The 24,009-nt window shown below is 44.3% G+C and overlaps 1 protein-coding gene across 1 annotated transcript; it reads left to right on the top strand.

Annotated features, from left to right (window-relative positions):
• Positions 1 to 10,021: 10,021 nt before the first annotated feature.
• On the top strand, positions 10,022 to 14,845 carry CHAC1 (ChaC glutathione specific gamma-glutamylcyclotransferase 1). Its single transcript, XM_073610300.1, has 3 exons — positions 10,022 to 10,310; positions 10,643 to 10,678; positions 11,630 to 14,845. The coding sequence occupies exons 1-3, from the start codon at positions 10,119 to 10,121 to the stop codon at positions 12,035 to 12,037; spliced, it is 636 nt and encodes a 211-aa protein (XP_073466401.1). The 5' UTR covers positions 10,022 to 10,118; the 3' UTR covers positions 12,038 to 14,845.
• Positions 14,846 to 24,009: the final 9,164 nt, after the last annotated feature.

Genomic DNA, 24,009 nt, shown 5'->3' with positions numbered 1-24,009 from the left:
TAATGAAACAAAAATCAACATTAGTGAATAAGTCCCAAATATAAAAAACAAAAAGCCAGAAAAAAAATATTAAAATGTTGGTGAAGAGTCCAATATATTCGTGCCAAATCAAGCAAAAGAGAAGAGATTCCAAGAAGTGAGTGTCTCTATTAATTAATCCTGTGTCGCACGACTGAGCTCACATGGTAACCCCCATGATAGTGGGTTAAAGCCGTGTCCGGCCAAACACGCGAGTGTAAGGCCTCAACAGCTGGTGAGTTTGCCATCTGTAAGGGTGTGGATATATGTCACTGAGGTGTGGTGGACAGTGCGACACAGGATTAATTAATAGAGACACTCACTTCTTGGAATCTCTTCTCTTTTGCTTGATTTGGCACGAATATATTGGACTCTTCACCAACATTTTAATATTTTTTTTCTGGCTTTTCGTTTTTTATATTTGGGACTTATTCACTAATGTTGATTTTTGTTTCATTATGCTAATAATGGTCACTGTGCAAAATGATTGTTTAAAAAGCATCATTTAATGTTATTTATTGTTTGAATATTTGCTGTATTTATATTTTTGCCACCTTATATTCACAGTGTCCCAAGTGGAGGCTACACCACACTGGGGAAATGTATTGTGGTTCATCACTTTATACACCAGAGTAATATATGGGTATAGGTAGACTGTATCATAACATTTTTTTTAGGAAATTTTTTTAGTCATTTTTGCACTCTTTAGCAAGAATTCATTGACTGGCTCTTTTATTTCACTTATTAGGCATATAGCGCCACTATTCATCCATAGGGTGTTTTTCAGACTTATAATGCTTGTAGACTACTAGTGGAGGCAAGATTGGTGTGCTATTACTTTGTGGAACGTTTCGCCGAATGGTTCACGAAATATCGTCATTTTTGCGGTGAAATTGGTCCCATAGGAATGAATGGCGAAATGTTCAATGTCATTTAATTGGTGTGCTATTACCTTGTGGAACTTTGTGAAAAGCTGAAAAATACCAGTGTGAATCCGGCCTCAATGTCATTTAATTGGTGTGCTATTACTTTGTGGAACGTTTCGCCGAATGGTTCACGAAATATCGTCGTTTTTGCGGCGAAATTGGTCCCATAGGAATGAATGGGGAAATGTTCAAAACTAGAGTGGGAGGTGACAAAAGCTGACAACCCCATAATCAGCCAAAACATTATGACCGCCCCATGAAAAAAAAAATCATTTTTGAAAAAAAAAAAATCATTTTTGAAAAAAAAAAATATATATATATTTTTGAAAAAAAAATCATTTTTGAAAAAAAAATATATATATTTTTGAAAAAAAAAATATATATTTTTGAAAAAAAAATCATTTTTTGAAAAAAAAATCATTTTTGAAAAAAATGTTCAGCTCTTTCAGCTAATGATGGGACTTCGTCAACTTTTTTGCTACTATTTATACTTTTTAAAATATTAAGCTTTTTAACACTTTTCACAGTAACTACAGCCAATCCAACCACACAACAGTTACTCAAGTCACTCCACCCAGTTATTCCGCCCACTCCAGTTGTAGAGGCAAGAACACTTCTCACAATTTCCCCAGAAATTGTAGCTTTTCTAGTTTGTTTTGTTGTGCATTTTCTATTTTCAAGGCATATTGCTTTATGTTTCCTATCTTGACGCTTTAATGTCTTCCTTGGTCTACCAGTATGCTTCCCTTTAACAACCTTCCCATTTGATTTGTACTTAGTCCATTAGTACTTAGATTTTAGACACAGCTGACTGGGAACAACCAACATCTTTTGCAACATTCCGTTGTGATTTACCTTCTTGAAGTTTTATAATCCTCTCCTTTGTTTCAACTGACATCTCTTGGGTTGGAGTCATGATTCATGTCAATTAGGTTGGTGTAACAGCTCACCAATGTGTGCAAGCACTCTTTTTAACTGCAGACTAATTAGCAGATGTAATCTGATGCAAATGTTTGTTTTAGAACTGCAAAGTAACCATGCTAATTAGTGACTGTAGTCAATTGCTACTGTTTTTCCTGACAGGCTCAATGGCAGCATACGTGTAGGTTGACCCCGCCTCCATAACTACCCAATAGGACCCCTCTCTATAAATTTCAGCTGTGAGCTCCCAGCCGTGTTCCTTTTTTGTCCTCCTCCGTAGGACCATATGTTTTGGTTCTCCTACCTGAAGACGATGTCCTGTGATCGTATCCAAATGATGTGATGTCACGTCCCTCCGATAAGCCTTGACTGTTAGCAAGAGTGTATTGCAGAGTAAGCGCTGAAGAGCTGGATTTACGTCTACCATTTGAAGAGACAAGTGCGCACAGGCTTGTTTGCCTAGCAGTATGCAGGTGGCCATTTTCTGCCTGAAAGTCCGGTGTGTGTGTGTGTGTATGGACATTCCTGGGCAAATCGATCGTAGGTGGTGGTAAGCGATCGCCTTCATGGCAGCAGTGTTTATGTTTGTGGTTTGTTTTCCTGTATGTGCCTGTCCTTTCATACATTATGCCTATGCATATCCCTGTGCGTTCCAGCCGCCGCTCCCTCTACTTCCGGGTTCCGTCTACGTTCTGCGCATGCGCGGTCCCAGAACGAAAGCGAGGCCTGGTTCGCGCATGCGCACGAGGATCGCGGGCCTGGTGTGGCCGTGATGTCCAGCTGCGCCAATTTTAAAAGCCTGGGGAGGCCTGCAGATCTCGGGAATGATCGTGGGCATAGTGGTGACTTCCCTGAGCATCTGCAGAGCCTACCCCAGGTAAGTGCAATTCAGATGGGTCTGATTTTTTTGTACTTTCTCTCTTGCTGATACCTGATGTATTACAGTATCAGTTTCAGTATCAGTCATGAACTCTTCACTGCCTCCTGGTGGCCAGTCCTCTCGCAGCAGGTAAGATTTGGAAAAGTGTTTTTTCTTTACTTGCCTGCTGGGGGGAAGAGAGTGGAGTGTAGGCATTATTTGCTGACTTTGTGGCTTTCTCTCTTTTTCTGTCTTTTCCCTTTCCTCGGCCCTTCTAGGCCTGACCAACGACAAAGTAGTTCCCGCAGAAGGAGCGGGTCTTCTAAATCACACCACCGGCACTCCTCCTGTGGTTCTAGACACCATGGTTCATCCTCTAAGTCTAAAGACCACAGTAGAGGCTCTCCTCACCCTCCCTCATCTCATAGTAGGGGACCGGAGAAAACATGTTGGGGATGCAGGGCCCCAGTTCCTGCCAGCAAGTCTCTCTGTGACCGCTGTTTCTCTAAAGCAGCTAATGAGAGAGAAGGTGCAGGCCAACACCTGGAAACACTAATTAAGCGGGTCGTGAAAGAGTCGCTACAGGAGAAAGATGCTGAAAAGCCTTGTGATTCTCCTCCAGATCCACTGATTCCCCTGTCAGAAGAGGGGCCAGTCCATGAGACATGGGAGTCTTCCCAACCTAGTCACCAGTCAGCTCCCCCTTCAGATAGCGGGTCAGAAGCAGATGATCCTAGGATGGGCTTTGAATACGCCCTGGTTCCTTCTCTGGTGAAAGCTGTTAAGGACGCTTTGAATTGGGAAGACCCAGTAATTTCTCCTCCTAAACAGAGAAAATTTTTCAAACAGCTCAGCTAGGAGCATCATTATTTTCCTTTTCTCACTGAAGTAGGAGCAATAATATCTGAAGAATGGGGCAAGATGGATAGAAAAAGTTCTATGCAGTGTAAAATCTCAAAACCTATACCCTTTCAAGGAAGAAGAGGTTAAACCCCTTGAGTCAGCTCCCTTGGATGCTGCATTAATGAGACTTGTGAGGTATGTGACTCTCCCTCTCGAAGATACGGTCTCATTTAAAGATCCTCTGGAGAGACGGATTGATTCCGACCTAAAAAGGACTTATTTGACAGCAGGCACAGTGTGCAAACCAGCCCTGGCCTTAGCAGCAGTCTCTAAAGCTTTAGAGGCATGGTCAGACAGTGTGAACGAATCTCTTAGAGGTATCTCTGAAGAAGCAGCCAAAAGCTCCCCTATTCAGGAAATCAGGCTAGCCTCCGCCTTTCTGGGGGAGGTCTCTATTGACGTTATTCGCCTAGTGGCTCGGGTGATGTTGTCAGTGGTCACCGCCCGTTGGGCCTTGTGGCTCCAACCCTGGTTGGCGGATCCAGCTTCTAAGCAAGCTTGGTGCCGTATTCCCTTTTGAGGGCTCGTCTCTCTTCGGCAACAAACTTGATAGCGCCATAACCCGGGCCACGGGTGGTAAGTCAGGGTTCCTCCCTCAAGATAGGCGTTTACAAAACCAGAAATGCACCTTTTCAAGAACGCAGAACACTGACCGTGCAAGGGAAGCACGCAGCTACAGGCCTGGTCGGGAATTTTCAAGATCTTGGAAATCCAGGCAGTCCTCTTTTAAAAAGCCCACAAAAAGGGCCTCTTCTGGTAACCAGGACTCCACTAAGTCCTTTTGAAACATGTCAGGTGGGGGCTCGCCTTCTCCACTTTCGGCATATTGGGCAGCCTAAATTCGAGATTTCTGGACTGTCAAGACGGTCTCCTCAGGCCACACCTGGGTTTTCAACAGCACTCCTAGACTAAAATTTATGCCAACAAATCTTCCAAGTTCAGAGGAAAAGAAACAAGTTCTTTTATCTTACGTAAGCTCTTTATTGGCTCAAGGCGCAGCCATTCCTGTTCCAGATGGCGAACGAGGCGAAGGCATGTATTCTCCTCTATTCTTGGTGCAGAAAAAGAACGGCACATGGAGGCCAGTCATATAGATGAGCAGGGCATGGATACAGGATTGTGCCTTGGGACAGAAGATCTGGCCTGAGAGGCAGAGGAATTGAATCCCGATAACTGAGGAGTGTTAAGAGGGGAAACCATGGCCTGTTGGGCCAAAACGGTATTATTGCTATAACTTCCACCTCCTCTGTTCTGAGCCTGCAGAGAAACTGGAGTATGACTCATCTCAGTCCAGTATGAAACTGGACTTGACTCATCTCAACCGGTTTAGCCGAAAGGAAAAATTCAAGATGGAATCACTATTAACGATTCAACAGTAGGTTCATCTAGGGGACTGGTTGGTGTCAATAGACTTGAAAGATGCCTACTTTCACGTTCCAGTGGTGGAAGACTTTCAAAAGTTCCTTCGCTTTGCAGTGGGCAATCAACACTTACAGTTTACCTGCCTTTCATTTGGCCTCACGACATCACCTTGGGTGTTCTCCAAGGTTCTGTTAGCTGTTGTTGCGCTGCTCCGAGTCAAAGGAGTTTGTCTTCACCACTATCTAGACAACCTCCTCCTTCTAGCCCAGGACAAGGGTCAACTTCTAGAGCACAGGAGCCTAGTAATTGCCACTCTCCAAGAGTTTGGGTGGCTCCTGAATTTGGAGAAAAGTCACCGGAATCCATCTCAGTCTCTCATATTTCTAGGTGCCCATTTCAAAACACTAGAAGGCACCATCTCGCTACCCGAGGAGAAGATTGTGGTGATTCGGGACAGGATCTGCTCAACCCTCGCTTCATCTCACCTGTCTCTTCAATGTCTGAAGGTGATTGGCACAATGGCAGCCACCATTCCCTTGGTGAAGTGGGCGCAATGGCACACTCGCCCATTCCAGAAAGGGTTTCTCCAACAATGGGATTCCCCCAGCAAGAGTCAGCGCATCCTCCTCACTCCATCCATGAGAGAGTCTCTCCTTTGGCTCCGAAGGGAAAAATCTCCGCAACTGCAACTTGATTCTTCCCATCACATGGGTTACAATAACATCAGATGCCAGCAATCGGGGCTGGGGCGCTCACTGCCTATCGGAAGTGGCTCAGGGCAGATGGAGCTCACCATCTCAAAGGATTGTATCCAATATACTGGAACTGCGGGCAGCCTTTCAGGCTCTCAGATCCTTCCACCATCTGATAGAAAACTCCTCAGTGATGCTCCAGTTGGACAATACAACCATGGTGGCTTACATAAGGAAGCAAGGTGGAACTCGCAGCTGGTCTCTCCTATGAGAGATGGAGCCAATCATGAACTGGGCTCAGAATCTGTCCAACATTTCGGCAGTCTACATTCCAGGGGTTCAGAATGTACAGGCAGACTTTCTATCTCATGTTCAAATGGACAACGAGTGTTCCCTACACAAAGAGGTGTTCAAATGGCTCCTGACACTGGGAGTGTCTCCAGAAGTGGATCTCTTTGCATCCCCATGCTGAGCAAGTATTATTCGAGGTTCCGGGATCCCCAAGCCTATGGGATAGATGCCCTCATGGACCAGTGGAGGTTCAGCAAGGCGTATGCCTTCCCTCCGGTACCTGTGATACTCCAGTTTCTCTGCAGGCTCAGAACAGAGGAGGTGGAAGTTATAGCAATAATACCGTTTTGGCCCAACAGGCCATGGTTTCCCCTCTTAACACTCCTCAGTTATCGGGATTCAATTCCTCTGCCTCTCAGGCCAGATCTTCTGTCCCAAGGCACAATCCTGTATCCATGCCCTGCTCATCTACATCTCAGGGTCTGGTTTTTGAGAGGGGAAGGCTCGAAGCCTTAGGTTGTCCAGAAGAAGCCATTCCGACTCTTCTTAATGCGAGACGGAAGAGCACTAATAGAGTTTACAAGCGTATCTGGTCCAAGTTCACAGAACACTTGTCCTCTAGACCTAATCCTTGTGGTTCTCCAGAAGTCCAGGATATCCTTAGCTTTCTGCAAACAGGGTTGGATTTGCCTCTAGCAGTGAGTTCACTTCGTGTACAAATATCAGTCATCTCGGCATTTACAGGAATTTCATGGGCTAACCACGCCCTGGTTTGTCAGTTCTGTAAGAGTGCTATCAGGCTAAAACCTCAAAGAAAACCGAGGTTTCCTAAATGGGATCTTCCCCTTGTTCTAGATTTTCTGTCTACACTTGGAACAGATCCTGATAGACCTCTATCAGTCAAAGACCTCACACTCAAGACCGTTTTCCTGGTGGCAGTAACCTCAGCCAAAAGAGTGTCTGAAATCAGAAACTTAGGTTCAAAAGAGCCTTTCCTGACCTTTTTTCCAGATAGAGCAGTATTAATTCCCATGCTGGGCTCAAACCCTAAAGTAACATCTATTTTCCATGAAAATCAAGAAATTGTGTTGCCTACCTTTGGGACAACAGAGGGCCAAGGTGTTCATCCCCTTGATGTGGGACATACTTTGAGTCAATATTTGGAAGTTACAGAATCTTTTAGACAAACTGACTTTATTTTCATTCTTATACATGGGAAAAATAAAGGAAAACGGGCTTCAATTAGATCCATTTCTGCTTGGATAGTACAGGCCATTCAAAGGGCTCATAAAGCGAAGGGCTTGTCTCCTCCAGAGGCAGTGACTGCACACCCAACTCGGAGTATCTCAACCTCTTGGGCGGCTTCTCGTTATGTCGCGCCTGAAGTTATATGTAGAGCGGCTTCTTGGTCATCTATTAATACTTTTGTTTCCCACTATTGTGTTGAACCTGCGCCTTGTCATCCGCGCCTTGTCATTGGTTTGAAAGTGCTGTCAGTTGACAGTGTTAAATTTATTTTCTTTGCTCAGCATTGTGCCCACCCGGGTGTGTTTGGTATTTCCCACACGTATGCTGCCATGGAGCCTGATAGGCTCCATGGCAGCAGGAGTCCCTCCCAATGCTTGGAGTAGGCTAGTTACGAAACACGGCTGGGAGCTCACAGCTGAAATTTATAGGGAGGGGTCCTATTGGGTAGTTATGGAGGCGGGGTCAACCCACACGTATGCTGCCATGGAGCCTATCAGGAAAGGAAAATTACGTTAAGTATTTGATATAAATTTTCAGTTTTTTAGATCAAGCAGAGGAAAAAACATATGGAATCACTTAGTTCAGAGGAAAATATTATGGAATCATCATTGATTCCATAATATTTTCCTCTGAACTAAGTGATTCCAAATTTAATTCCTCTGCTTGTTCTGCAAAAATAGTTGCAATTGACTACATTCTTCTTTCTTTTTTTAAAGTACAACTAAAGGCAAAACTTTTTTTCTAGTGGATGCAGTGAAGAGGGATTAGAACGCTTGCCAGTTTTTACTGCTGTCTGTAACCCTCTCTATTTGTCCTGTTTACCATTATTATTGAAAGTGAAAAAAAAAACAAAATTTTGGGTTGTCCCCAGAAAAGTAATAGGGGGGGAATCTTCTAATGGGAACACTAGTGCTAGAGACTTGGGGGTCCCCAAGGATTTCCCTTCTTTTGCAGGGATTTCCTCTCGCTTCCTGTTTGGTTATGAGACAGCAAGTGAAGGGAAAGCTCTGCAATGGGATGCAAATGGTGAAAACAAATCTGACAGGAGTTATAACGCTCCCTTACTCTATCCAAATTTTTTTTTTTTTAAAGATTTGTCTATAGTTCTACTTTAGTGTTTCTTAAAGCCAGAAGGTTGGAATGGTAAATGAAAATAGTTTTGAGGCATGTCTATGATTATTTTTTTTCTACACAATTAGAACATTTTCCAAGAGTGGTGATTGCATACTTTTTTGCCAGGGGTTGTAGTCCTGTATCCCTGGTTGACAAAATATGTGCAACTCTAAACTGGCCTCTAACTCTCTAACTCTGGCCTTGTGCTTTTAGATGTGCACCTAGGTGGAAGCTGTTTAAAAAGTAGGATCACTTGTAAGAGACAGGAGGTGAGACATATTCATTTGGATGGATTGCAGTGGGCAACAGTACCACCTGCCAAATAGGACATGCCATTGACATTTTGGCATGGCATGTTTAGGTGTCCAGTCAGGGGGTGTTCAGAAAATGGATTTACCAGAAATAAAACAGGATGAATTGCTGGATAACTGACTTAGGGCTTGTTCACCCGTGACTACATTTCTAACTCATGACAAACGATCCTATAGCGTTAGCGTCACGTTAATGAGCTTTAGTATAGGCATTAGACTGGCATTTTTCAAGCGTTAATGATGAGTTAAAAATGCTCCCCAAATGCTCTATGGGCAGGTTTAAAGCGTTTGATGAGCGTTAACATGCAATAAAACCGCTCCACAAATGCCTATTCCATTACAGGAAATTAACCAATCTTAATGCCTTGCAACCCCAACCGCCTGGCAGAGCATCTGTGAAGTGTTACCATACACTTGAATGGGTAGCATTAAAAGGCTTCAAACGCCACCTGACTTGACATGTGGCTTCAATTTTTAAGTGACATAAGACTACTGCTTCATGTTTTGATAGTGTGAACAGCACTATGTGCTGTCTATTGTATCTTGTGAATAGGCGTTTGAGGGGCGTTAAAAACATCTCTCAAATGCCCGCTTTTAATGCCAGTGTGAACTTAGCCTTAAAGAGGAGTTCCATCCACAAGTGTGGGGGGGGGGGGGGCAGATACCTGTCAAAACCAGGTATCTGCTCCCAGCTGCAGTATTTGTAGCTGCTGACTTTTACATTTTTTTCACTCAGGCTGGAACTCGACTAGAATTATATATGATTTTTTTAAAAAGAGATCTATCAATCTATCTCTATATACCGGTATGTATGTGTGTGTGTGTGTGTGTGTGTGTATATATATATATAGAGAGAGAGAGAGAGAGAGAGAGAGAGAGAAAAAGAGAGACATATATATATATATATATATATATATATATATATATATATATATATATATATATATATCATTATGAATTATTAGAATATAAGTGTGCGTGTATACGTGTGGAAGATCACTTTGCAGAACAAAACAATGGGAGTCAAATATTCACAAATATGTAGATTACAAATATTAGGCAAGTAGTAATACCGCCTTTGCCTTCTACTGCAGTCCTGTATTCTCTGCTATCCTGGTGTATAAATCAGAGCAGCACATATCCTTCCAGACACACAGCAGTCAGCCTGATGCAATCTTCCCCGTGCTTGCTCTATGATCTGGCCGGATCTGAAACCAGCTTAAGTAGTTGCATCATTCTAAAAACGCCGAGAAGAGCTTGTGTGTAACTCGGTGACAGACACTAACATTGACCAATGGGCTGACAGCCGGCTGGGGAGATGGGTGTGGAGTTTGCTCACAAGCTGCGCTGAGTCGCTGGAAAGGGACCCTCTAGGTGGGCGGGACTAGCCCGTAGCTTGTGTCTATATAAAGCGAACGAGTTGCCTTAGTACCACTTGTCCCATTGCCTGTTCGTTGTGCCGGTTTTTAGAGGTATGATGCCGAGCAACCCAACCACTGCCATGGAGGAACACATCTTCCGGGACAAGTCCCTCTGGATATTTGGCTATGGATCCCTGGTGTGGAAACCGGATTTTGAATTCACCTCCAGTAAAGTTGGCTTTATCCCTGGGTATAGCCGCAAGTTCTGGCAAGGAGACACCTTCCATAGAGGAAGCCCTCAAATGGTGAGCATCCTCTGCATCCTAACCGGAGACCTTACAGCATCACAGAAGGAAGGGACTAGGGGGGGCATCACTTCACTAAACCTATACCCTTGTAATGCTAACAATGCCATATAAAATGTATAACAGGAATATCTATATCTCTCTCTCTATCTATCACATAGATGTATAACAGAACTTACATATATATACACAGACTTTGTAAAATATATATTTTTAAATTTGTTTTTAATATACGCAGGAGTGCTCAGTATATATTGATGTATCTGTGTGGGGTACGGAACATATAGATGTCTTGCTAGGCTTCTCAATAGCTGTTTTTATTCTATTTGCAGCCCGGGCGTGTGGTGACCTTACAAGAGGATTGTGAGGTGAGTTTAATTCTATGATAGCTCTACCATTAACACAATAATGTACACACTTTACGCTAATTATGAGCTTAGAATTGACATAACACCCCCTGCAGATTCTGCATTTAGAGTGTTGTTTTTATCTTTTTCGTATAACCCAGTACATCTAATATAATATATTATATTAATATATATATATATTTTTTTATGTCACTGATCTGGAACAAACATATAAAAGTGAAGTCAAAACTCCTGATCCACATACTTGTTTCAGGCCAGTTCCTAGCACAGTGGTCACATGATGAGCATGTCCTTCTTTGCCCCTGGATGTAAAGACCCTGTAAAGGGGACCCCAGCGCTGGGCGGGAAGGGGTGAAAATGTTGTGATAAGGGCTCAGGCAGACATGCAGTTTGACTTGTACAGGTTAAAAACTGGACAGGTGAAAGGTACAGCCTGCCACCAACAAATCAATAACGGCCTGAAATACATGGTGGCTGGACACTGTTCTAAGAAGCCGTACTCTCTTTCAGGGCCATATGTACTTAAACACATCTGGCCCCTAAATTGGAGTACTACTTGGAATAGCATACAGCCTACACGTGTTTCAGCCTGTTAATGATTTGACAGGTTGCTGGCAACGGGCTGTGCATGGCACCTTTGCCTATTCGACTCTCAGTTTTCACACTGTATGAACCAAACAGCCTGTGTGAATGAACCCTAAAAGATGACTATTACTAATAGAAAAAAGCATGACCAATAATTATGCCCCTCTGCCAGCTATAGGTATTTGCTTACTGGACCTAATGAGAAGGTATTCATGGTAACACACCAGATCACCATTTATTTATATTAACCAAATTATTCATTTAGAATTTTCTGAGGTTATGAATAGATTTTAATTAGGGCATTGCATGCATGATCTTGGGTTACAGAGCTGGAGTATGTGTTTTAATGGCCTTGTTTTATTTCAGGAATGCACATGGGGTGTTGCATATGAAGTGCATGGAGATCAGATTGAATCCTCTCTTCAGTACTTGAATGTACGAGAGTCTGTCCTTGGAGGCTATGTCACGAAACTGGTGAAATTCTACCCACAGGATGAAGGGGAAGAAGGTGCAGTACTTGCCCTGGTGTATATAGCCACTCCACAAAACCCTAGTTACCTTGGACCAGCCTCTGATGAAGACATTGCAGCTCAGATTGTAGTGTCCAGTGGACGGGCAGGCCATAACATTGAATATCTCTTACGGCTTGCGGACTTTATGCATAATTATTGTCCAGAAGCTGAAGACAAGCATCTCTTTTCCATTGAAGAGGCTTTGATTTCCATCCTTCCATACTTTTATAGTACAGATGATCCTTTGCCCATGTTCTGCTAAGACTTTAAACTCTGCAAATACCTTTTTGTTGTTGACATATCCCTTCGGTGATCAATATTTTAAATCTGATGGACTTCTGGATGCCTTACCTCTTCCACACTACCCCAGTAGCTCCAGAAATTTAAAAACGTGTTCCACTCATGATTGCAAGAGCTGTCTACCCTCTAAAGCAAGCTACTACGATGTATAGCAGACACCCCCTGACATAACGGACACAGATCATATTACCTAGGGAGCAGGTCTCCCGGTGCTTTTTTTTTTTTTTTTTTTTCTGCCTACCTCAGTTATACTAAATCAATTGTTACTGTTTTAAGTTTTTAGATTCTTAAAGGCTGATGCCAAAGGAGCATTTTGATTTGCTGAATTTTCCTAACAGAAAAGAGCAGTGCGTTAAATGCCCAATCAGCCTAAGGCCCCATACACACTATTAGATTTTCTGCAGATGTTTGACTTCAGATTTACCAAAACCATGTAGTGCAAGGGCCTGCCTGATTGCATACAAATTGAAACTCTTAAGGTTTGACCTCATATTGTATGGTTTTGGTAAATCTGAAGACAACAATCTGCAGAAAATCTAATAGTGTGTATGGGGTCTTATTCTTCAAAGATACAGAACTAGGAAAGTCAATTTCCAACTTGGCACTGACCTTGACATCTTCTGTACTGTAAGCTGTTTCTAAGACTAGGCAACGCTTAAACTTTGGTCCTTCTACAAAATGTAGTCTTGGCATTGCCTTATCTAGACCAGTGGTTCTCAACCTCAGTCATCACGTACCCCCAATGGGCCATGTTTTAGGGTTTTTCAGTACTTTGCACAGCTCCTTTAAATCAATGATATGGTATTAATAAGAGCTATTTTATCTAAGGGAAGTTCTCAAAACATGGCCTATGGGGTATTTGAGGACTGAGGTTGAGAACCAGTGGTCTAGAACCAAGTGCTAAAGACAACATTTTTTTTTTTTTTGGCATGTGTGTCCCATTGGGGAGATTTCTCTTCACCTCATGCCCCCTTAGCTAGAGGAGGAAGTTCAGAACATTCCTTCAAATTCAGGGAATCCCTGGTTGTCACCAGAACTACTTTCTTCATTCGAAGATTTGCCCTATATTCCTGTTCTGGTGACAACAGAAGATGTGGCATTTTCTTTCTGGTCCCCAGGACAAACGGAAAGGATGAATCTCCCTAACTGGGACACAGACAGCAATAAAAAGCTGTCAAATGTTCTAATATCCGTCTAAAATAAAAAAAGTGTTGACTTCAGCTATACTTAAGACATCCAGTTTTTTAATTGCCTTTTTTCTTTTTTTACCATACAGATCTTCCTGAGCTTCATAGTTTATGTAAATGAGGAATGGATTCTAGTAATATTCCAGCTAACCTTTTAGGAAAAGTTATGAGATAAAAGTAAACTTTTAACTGGATGCTACAGCCAACATTATTGTCCTTTCTGGCGTTTTTGGATATCAGCCTTATTGTAGTGCTGTCAGCTATAAAAATCATTGGCTGAAATGCCACTAGTTCTAACAAGTAGCATTGGGGATTGAGGGTTATTTGGTCACCCCTAGCAACCTCCCAGAGGATCCCTAGGATTCTCCAGAACCCTGGTTAAAAATACCTATGGTAGAGTATTAAGCCCCATAAACACTATTAGATTTTCTGCAGATATCTGTCTTCAGATTTACCAAAACCATATAATATGAGGTCAAACCTTAAGAGTTTCAATTTGTATGCAATCAGGCAGGCCCTTGCACTACACAGTTTTGGTAAATCTGAAGACAAAAATCTGCACAAAATATAATGGTGTGTATGGGGCTTTACTCTCTGATAGCCTAATACAACATAACCTAAACTTTTAGGAGAGGAAAAAAATACACTAGGCTGACATGTTTTCTAAGAAGCCAAAATAAAAACATGCTTATCTTCAAGACCATTGCTGGTACCAGCCTCTGAAAGGCAATGTGTTATCAGCTGCACTGATGACGTTCGATTTAGACACTGCCTAGTGAAATCTAGATTAATTTGAAGAAGAGAGAGTTTTTGCTGCTAAGTCTACCTTCCATGAATTTGGACAGATAGATCTGCACATGTATTATATTCTAAATGGCCACATTTGGTGGTATGGGAACGTGCAATAAGAGAATGGAGCAATGTGTTATAAATTAGCTTATTGCCATTTCCACTAAGTAGTATTTGGTTGCAGCAAGTTTTGCATTAGCAGCTAATGGACGATGTAAAAAAAAAAAAAAAACCATATTCTCTGTATATAGTTATTGTTTCAGTGTAGATCAATGTTTCTCAACTTCAGTCCTCAAGTACCCCCAACAGGTCATGTTTTCAGGCTTCCCATTATTTTGCACAGGTGATTTGATCGGTTTCACTGACTTCATTATTACCGCAGTCGTTTCATCTGAGGGAAATTCTGAAAACATGACCCGTTGGGGGTACTGGAGTTGAGAAACATTGGTGTAAATCACTGTACAGGGTCAGTGTTGCAGAATGACACATAATTTGCAAGCGTATTGTTTCATTTATTGTTACATTCCATGTCATTGAAACAAAAACGACATCTGTTATGACATCTTTTCCTTCTTGTGCCATATGACAGTCCCCGTGTGTCTGCTGTGACTATTATTACGATCCCTGGTATTTAATGTCTATGTTATAAACTTGCTCCATTGCTCTCTTATCAGTGTTGAGAGCTTGTGCAAGCGACAGCTCTCCACTGTGTTTCTGTATTTTTTGCTGTATGTCTCATGTACTGTATTTGTCTTTTTTATATACTTCATTAATAATAAACGGAAGCTTATAAAGAGCTGCAATTGCATTCATAAAACATACTTTTACATATACAGTTACATAGTTGGGTTTAAAAAAAAAAAAAAGACACAACTCCATCTAGTTTACCTAACTGAAAAAATAGAGAACCCCCATATATACAATTCTATACCCACAGTTAATCCAGAGGAAGACAAGAAAGCCCAATTTGCCCCAATTGGGGGAGGGATTTATTCCTGATCCCCCCAGGACACAAACCAATATTTCCTGGATCAATAGCCTCTGGTGATTACCTAATAACAGGTACACAACATTCCTCATTGCAGTATTTTACATATATACTCTATATAAATATATATTACACACACTTTTTTTGGGTGGAGACCTCCGCCTTAAACAAGAAATTTGTTTTGTATAGAGGGTGATTAGCGTACCCTATACACAAATGTATAGTTACATTCGGAGGACAGAATGTAGTAGTTCTTGCAATAGCTTGCCTATCCATTCATACTTGCCAAAGTGCTGGAAGTGTCCTGAAGGTAAATATTAGGCTGCATTTATACTATATCATTTTGTGAACATTATGCAGTTTTGTATGTGTTCACGAAATGAGCAAGAAACTTTTCACACGTGCGGAGCCAGTTGTTGGTAATGCCACCACCGCGGCCAGCAGATGCTCATTTTTTGAAAGACAAATAAGGCAATTTGCAAGGTTCAATATGTGCAAAGCTCAAAAAGATGCATGAGCTACTTTGTTGCGTGTAGAGCAGCCCATTGAAATGAATAGGCTGCCCTATATGTGTAGTGCGTCAATGCACAAAAACACTTCTACATGATGCCTGATGCGCATCAGTGCAAGGTTACACAATACATTTTTATTTGATCTTTTGGCAAATAAAAATTGAATGTGCTAACTGCTTAATTTAATCACAAAATATCAAAAGGAAAGTCTTTATAATATGGGCAGATGACCAGCTATATCATAGCTCCTGGTGTACCTGGCCAAGACCTGATTGCATCTTCTTTACCTTACATTTTTAAGCATGCTTAAAGCAACACAAAGCATGATTATACTGTCACGTACAGTAACCCACAACAGTAACCCACCCTATTGCCAATATTACATTTTTTAAAAAAAGCTGTTACCTAAAAAACTAAAACTTTCTTTCTCTACTGGCTGTGGTGAGGAATTGTTCCTCAAAGTCTGCTAGGAAGCCAACACTACTGGGAGGGTTGATCTGCTATGTTTGTCGTGGCACTGTGGTTTTCCCTGCTTACCTTCACATCGCTACAGGAGCACAGTGTAAGACAAATGAGATTGAGACTCCCAAAAGTGTAGGTTTGCAAGCAGTTTGGTGGACAATTGCTTGGTAATGGAGTGGCATTAGGCGGCCCTGGGAGCAGAAGAGGTAAATATTTACAGCCTTCAGTTCTAAACTGGCAAAGGTTTGCTTTAAACCATCCAGCCTGACCTAAACACTGGAGTTTTATGCACTGGGGCTAATCGTCCAGTGTGCATGAGGCCACAACAGTAGCCAGATCAAACAAAAGATGAGATCTGATTAGTTGCTGTTAATAATTGTATTGCTCTAATAAAAATTCCCATTTGTGCTCAAACGTAAAAAACTCATTATTACAGGTATATATATAACACCAACAATTTATGTAGTGCATATTCACGTCAGTCCCTGCCCCCAGGGTGCTTACAATTTAAGGTCCCTATCTCACATGCACATACTAGGGCAAATTTAAACAGGATCCAATTAATCTACAACATGTGATTGGCGTGTGGGAGCAAGCACAGAAAGAACATGCAAACTCCACGCAGATAGAGTCCAAACAGAGACCCTAGTGGTGCAAGCAGCGCTGTGTCTTGGCCTAGGGCGGCACTTTTTAATAAAGCCGCCCCCCCGCATGAAAAGAAGCCCCCACCTCCTCCCGAGTCCCGACGACCGCACAAATAGAGTCTCCCATAAAGTGACTGGTAGGGGCGGTCTCCACTCGGCTGTGCTCGAGCATAGGGGTGGTCTCAGCTCACCTCGGCTTGGCTGTGCTCGGGTGGGGGGTGGTCTCAGCTCACCTCAGCTCGGCTGTGCTCGGGTAGGGGGTGGTCTCTGCTCAGCTGGGCTCGAGCAGAGGGGTGGTCTCGGGTGGGGGGGGTGGTCTCCTCTCAGCTGGGCTCGAGCAGAGGGGCGATCTCAGCTCTTCTAGGGGAGCAGTCTCTGCTCAGCTGGGCTTGAGCAAAGGGGCAGCTTGGCTGTGCTCGGGTAGGGGAGCTGACGGCCTTAACTCACCTTGGTTTGACTGGGCTCGGGCGGAGGGGACGGTCACAGTGATGTAAGTAATGTTAACTGGCAAATGTATTAAAAGAAGAATGATGATCATGTTAGAGAAGATGCTGATCATGTCCGCAGCCTCTGACCATGTCCCCAACCTCTGACCATGTCCCCAGCCTCTGACCATGCCCCCAGCCTCTGACCATGCCCCCAGCCTCTGACCATGTCTGCAGTCTATGATTATCTCCTGTATCATGTCCTCAGTTTCTAATCACGTCTTTAGTCTCTGACCGTCTCCTGTATCATGTCTGCAGTCTCTAACCATCTCTTGTATCATGTCTGCAGTATCTGACCATCTCTTGTATCATGTCTGCAGTCTCTGACCATCTCTTGTATCATGTCTGCAGTCTCTGACCATCTCTTGTATCATGTCTGCAGTCTCTGACCATTTCTTGTATCATGTATGCAGTCTCTGACCATCTCTTGTATCATGTTCGCAGTCTCTAACCAACTCCCGTATCATGTCCGCAGCTTCTGATTATGTCCGCAGTCTCTAACCATCTTCTGTATTAGGACTGCAGTCTCTGACCAACTCCTGAGGTGAAGCTCTAATAGGAAGAGTTGGAGCCTAAAGAGGAAGGGGTGGAGTTTACAGATGAAGGGGTGGGTCTTAAACAGGAAGGGGTTTGGCAAATTCAGATGGGGGGCTGTCCGATTTTAGCACAAAACCAAAATACACCACTGGCTGCAAGGCAGAAGTTCTAATCACTGCGCAACTGTGCTGCATACATATTACATATTACCCATCTTCATATGAATATACACATGATGTGTTCTGCTGGATTTGGATTTGTATCAATCAAGACCTAATAAATATTCGTCAGGGTCAATTATAAAATGTTATTTGCTCTGCAGCCAAGTGGCCACCTATCATTTCTTATGAATTTATTCAAGACAGCTGTGTGATCAGTACTGACCTGTATGCAGATAACACAATACATTCTGTGATTAGGATTACTATGTAAAACAACAAACACGATCACACACAACTTCCTGGCTGATATTACATCATTTAGTAAATGACATCAGAATCTCCTACTCCAGGTAGAACAAGGGCATGGTACACATACCTAACAAAGCATGTGACGTAAACTGCCTACAGCAACAGAAACATAGCTGACTAATTACGCCATCCTATGCATATTGGAACCAAACAAAGCATTTAAGCTAACACATATCATGGTAATATACCCAAGATCTCCGACTTTGTAGAAGACAGTCGATGATGTATACATGTTACAGTACTGAATTTTATACACCGATCAGCCATAACATTATGACCACAGACAGGTAAAGTGAATACCATTGATTATCAAGGTACAATGTCATCTGAAAGTGGGTGGGATATATTAGGCAGCAAGTGAACATGGACTTGAGTGACTTTGACAAGGGCCAAATTGTAATGGTTAGATGACTGTGTCAGAGCATTTGTAAAACTGCAGCTCTTGCGGGATGTTTCTAATCTGCAGTGGTCATGACCTAACAAATGTGGTCCATGTTCCATGGAAGGAAAACTGACAAATGAGCGATTATACTGGATTTTAAAATTGACAAATGCAGCAATTTAGAAATTGAAGAAAAGGTTTAGCACTGTGAGACCTCTTTTGAAAGATAAAAGGTGTATTTTATAATGTACAACTACATAGATCAGACCAAAATGAGGAGGACAGAGGGACTTTGTTTCAAATCAAGGACAGTCACTCAAAATCAGGGACAGTTGGGAGCTATATTTTCTAACCCTTGGATCCGGACAGTTGGTGGAGGAATGCAGTGGGTAGTGTGAGGGCTGTAGGCCAGTCCCATGTCCTGGGTTAAACCTCTACAGGCTATACAAGCATCAGAAAAAGCAATGCAGGAACTGATTAAGCAATTAACACTGGCAAATATGCAGGCCCAGGCCCGCCTTGAGCACGTCCTGGTGCAGGCACAAGCCCACCATGAGCAGGACCAGCCACAGGCCCAGGCCCACCATGAGCAGATTCTGACATGGACAGTCGCTGCTCAGCATGAGACAAACCGCTTATTGATTGAACAAATAGCAGGTCTACAGAAGGCAGTGACTCAGCAGGCTGAATTGGTGAGAGGTGGCTTTGTTGTTAAAGGTGACCCATGGAAGGCTGTGCAGGTGTTTGAGGGAATTGCACCAATGGAAGGACTGCCTGAGAAAGACTGGGCGGATGTGCTGGATCCTTGACTGCAGATCCCCAACAGGCATACTGTGACCTGGCCTTAGAATCAGCACGGAACTATAAACTGCTAAAGGCATAAATACTAGCCAGCCTGGGGGTGACTGTTGACTTGAGGGTGAACTGGGTTAAAGCCTGGCGTTTTGACAGGACTAAGCCTGCCCGTGTGCAGCTGCACCTACTCCAGGACTGGCTGAAACCTAAGGAAATGACACCTGCTAAGATTGTGGAGCGAGTTGCTCTGGACTGTTTTCTGCATGGTCTTCCCAAGGATCTGCACCAATGGGTAGCTCAGTCGGAGCCCCAGTCCCTGGATGAGATTGCCACCAGAAAACACGCGTGAGGGTCCTTCTACAACTCGAGAGATTAACCGTACTAAGGAGGTGTTTTCCGTACCAAGATGGCACCTGTTGACTGCATGGTGTCTTCTCGGGTGCACAACACTCCCGTCAAGAGCACCCCAGCACCAAACTCTCCTGAGAGCTGGTAGGGGGGAAAAAGAACCCCTTGAGGCTTGCTGTTGGTCCTGCTACCAACTGGGTCATATGACATCCCAGTGTCCAAAGCAGAAGGAGCCAATGGAATGCGACATGGGTGCTTATACAGTATGTGCGGCAAACAGCCTGAATCCGCATGAATGTCTGGTGCTGGTCGATGGACAAGAGGCTGTAGCAATCCTTGACTCAGGGAGTACTGTCACCCTGGTCTGATCGGACAGGTTGCAGGGAAAGGTGATACCCGGAGAACAAGTTGGGGTGGTCTCTGTGCATGGTGATGTCAAAGACTATCCAGTAGCCTTGTAACTCTGTCCACATCAGAAGGAACTACTACGTTAAAAGTTGGGGTGATCCTAGAACTGCCTCATAGCCTACTAATTGGGCATGACTGCCCAATATTTTGAGACTTGTATGAATAAAAGCTGGAGTGTTCAGGGGTTGCCCCTAAAAAGGAGGAACCCACAGGTAAAGTAATGAATATTGTGCTTTAGTTGGTAAATAATAATAATGTATGTCAGGAGAGGTGTGAACCTGCAGAAACGGACCCAGGTACCCTGGAGGTGTTTGCAGGGTTGAAAGTGGAGAGTTTTTCCTTTGGACGAGACTTGTCAGATCTTGGGGGCTCCCAGGAAGATTTGCATAGTGCTCAAATGAGAGACTCAACTTTGATCCACTCCAGGGAACAGGTCACAGTGCTAAATGGTAAGCCACAGCAATCTATGTGAGAAGTGATGTCAAAGTGAGTGTGAAAGAGGACCTAGTTGATGGAGAGTGTGATGAAGCTGAAGCATTATGGGTGAAACTGCATATAGACATGCATAATTCAAAGTTAATCATTGGGGAATTTATATCCCCCCACCAGCCTTTGGCAGAATCCTTCACGAGATCATGCAAATTGTGGTGCAATTTGACACTGCTTTGGTCTTTCTCCTGGGGGATTTCAATATGGTTCCCTCGGTGGAACTTGATAGGTTTCACCGGTCGGCTCGTGACACTCCAGATCTTAGACAGTGGGCTGACACTTTTGCCCTCACTGACGTATGGAGGCACATGCACCCGATGGAAAAGGTCTTTACTTGCCATTCCGCTTCACACAAAACTCTGTCTAGAATAGACCTAGTGTATGCCTGTGGCCCTGCACTACAATATGTTCAGGACTTGTCTGTGCTTCCCAGGGGAATCTCTGACCACGCTCCATTATGCTTGACGCTGACTTTGACTACCCCCCTGGAACCCGCCTCTGGCGGCTGTCCAGATTTTGGGCTAATGATGAGAGGCTGCAGGAACCTCTTACAGCTTCCATCTGTACCTTTTGGACAGACAATGCTGACTCTGCTGCCCCACCTATTCTATGGGACTTCTTTAAGGCCTGGGTTAGAGGGGAATTTGGAACTAGCATTGCTCGACTTAAACGTGAATCTGTTCGTTCCCTGGAAAACCTTGAGATACAGGTTGCTGCACTGGAGGCTGATTTTGTCTCTGCTCCGGGAGATGACCGGTATAGGGCATGGAAGTAAGCTCTGTGTGGCCTATCCACAGCTAGGATGGCCCGGACGGACAAAGCCCTATTATACTCGGCCCAACGAGTGTTTGAACATGGTGGGAAGAATGGGAAACTTCTTGCATGGCTGGCTAAAGGTAACATACCCTCTACCCCCATAGGATCCATTAGGGATAGTTTTGGCCAGGTTCTTACGGCACCCGGTAACATTAATGACCGTTTTCGTGAATACTTCCAGGAAGTGTACTCCTCTAGGACTGCTGCTTCTGGCTCCTCCCTGTCCTTGTTTCTTGATTCCCTGTCCATTCCAGTCCTGGCTGAGGAAGCCAGGGAGGGTCTGGAGGCGGATATCACACTTGAAGAGATTCAAATTGCCATGGGACATCTCCGGGGGGGGAAGGCACCTGGGGTGGATGGTTTACTGTCTGAATTTTACTCTAATTTTTCTGAACTACTTGCTCCTAAGTTAACCTCGCTACTTTCTAAATTCGCAACATTGGAGGCCTTACCTGATTCAATGAATGAGGCGGTAATTGTGTTGGTTCCTAAACCTGGTAAGGATCAACTTGACTGTGCATCCTACAGGCCCATTTCATTAATTAATGTGGATGCGGGGCGTGGCTTAGCGATGGCCGAGTGAAGACACACTTTAGAGGAGCTCCCGACCTCACTCAGCCCAAAACGGCCACTCTGTTACAAAACTTAAATTTGAGCAAGGCATGAGCATCCGCCGTAGGTACAGGACACGATCTGCGACCCGGGGACACGGAAGCCAGGACTCTCAGACCAGGATACAGCGGTACTTCGGGAACACACAGCAATCCTCCCCAGGCGCCATTGCTACGGCACCACGAGTCACTAACAAGGGGATGAATACAGGCGGACGGACAGACGCTGCAATGCCATCCACAGGCCGTATTCCACTCTGATACAGCGGAGCCGACACAGAACCGGAGCCACTTGGATGAAGACCTCCGCTCCCTGCTGCAGGCCCTCCCCACACATTCAGACATTGAGACTCTGATTTTACGCATAGAGGAGGCCCACAGCAGAGACCTGACAGAGGTGAGAGTGGACCCGCACACACTAACAGAGCGGGTAGCAAGTGGGGAGTCATCGGTCTCCTCGCTGGAGAACCGGGTGCAGGCTCTAGAACAAGCACAGGAAGTATACGCCATAGAGTCCCAGGAGATGCAGCTGCATTTAGAAGAAATGGAAGACCGCAGTCGCCGTAACAATCGGCGACTGCGGGGAATACCGGAAGCAACGGGTCCAGAAGATCTAGCAGAGACAGTTACAGCCATTTTTCTCAGTCTCCTGGAAGCACCTCCACCCTCCCTGGAAATCGATCGGGTACACCGCATGCTCGGTCCCAAATCAGCTGACCTGGACAGACCTCGGGATGTACTCTACCACCTACATCGCTACTCGCAAAAAGAAACCATCCTCCGCAAATCGTGGGAACGCGGCGATATTGAGTTTGATGGAGTGCACGTCCAGATCTTACCAGATCTTTCCAGAGCAACATTGCAGAGGAGAGCTCTACTGAAACCAGCGCTAGAGGTAGCGAGACGGCATGGCTGCACTTACAGATGGGGGTACCCTTTAGCAGTGATATTCCGCAAGGCACAGAATTCCTTCACGCTGAGAACACAAGCAGACCTACCGGCATTCTTCACATTCCTGGAGGCGGAACCAGTTCAAGTTCCAAACTGGCTAAAGAAGATTACAAGACCAACAGGCCGCTCAGGCCCAAGTAGAGGCAGACCATATCAGCCTCCCTGAGACCGGAGACCCAGAGGGGGATCCTGAGCGCCTTCCAACAACAGGTCACGTGGGTCATGAGAGTACACCTTGGTCAATTTTTTCTTTTCTTTTTCTCCTGTTGCACACAGACTGTTTACCCCATTGAAAGAGAGCTCGCCCCACTGATCTACCACATGAAAAGGACCCCTGAAGTTAGATCTCCAACGGGAGGGGCAAACTGACATTGTGCAATATAGACCATCCTTACCCCCCCCCCAGCCCCCAGAAGTGAACGCATGACTATACCCGCAAATAGAGATTAAACACGGACATCCCCGACCACCCAGGGGTCAGGCTGTTACACTACCTCTTCATGCTTTCTCCCTATGGAGTCCCCCCGGAGACCATCCCAAATCCCCTCCTGGAGCAAGGAAGACGAACCGCAAGCGGGAGACCGAGGAGGATAAGGAAATCTTTACTGACCCTTCGAGAACCCAGCTGCCTCCTCCACAGCAGGGAGACACACGGGGAAGTACCCGACGTGATACATGCACTCTTAGGTGGGAGGACGCTTTCCGCCCACATGTTCTCTAATGAAGCGGGACGATCACCTTATAGTGGAATAACTGTAGTCCATGTACCTAGGCAGTTGGGAACCGCAACGGGCTACATTATAATCTCATGTATACAGACATTGATCTTACAGTGAGCCCTCCGTGTTGATGTGGACATTTTAAACATCATAGGGAGTCTAGCATGCTGCCATATGGGGGAGGGAAGATAACAGGGGGTGGGATCGAATTTTAGTACTCTAAAGAGATATGTCGGGATGGTTTAGACATATACCTGTACAGATGTAGCACAAAGGGATGCCGCACTCTCAGAGTGACCGTTGGATGGTGGCAGATTATTCGGGGCAAGTGCAAGAATTTG

This window comes from Aquarana catesbeiana, linkage group LG13 (genome assembly GCF_042186555.1).
Source record: "Aquarana catesbeiana isolate 2022-GZ linkage group LG13, ASM4218655v1, whole genome shotgun sequence".
Taxonomy (NCBI): domain Eukaryota; kingdom Metazoa; phylum Chordata; class Amphibia; order Anura; family Ranidae; genus Aquarana; species Aquarana catesbeiana.
The sequence above is the reverse complement of the archived record's forward strand: the minus strand, read 5'-3'. Positions and strand labels throughout refer to the sequence as shown.

Bases quoted from the DNA above. Each gene is read 5' to 3' on its own strand.
- CHAC1 (XM_073610300.1), top strand. From the start codon at position 10,119: ATGATGCCGAGCAACCCAACCACTGCCATGGAGGAACACATCTTCCGG. The intron at 10,311-10,642 runs GTGAGCATCCTC...TTCTATTTGCAG, and splicing joins ATAGAGGAAGCCCTCAAATG to CCCGGGCGTGTGGTGACCTT. The intron at 10,679-11,629 runs GTGAGTTTAATT...GTTTTATTTCAG, and splicing joins CCTTACAAGAGGATTGTGAG to GAATGCACATGGGGTGTTGC.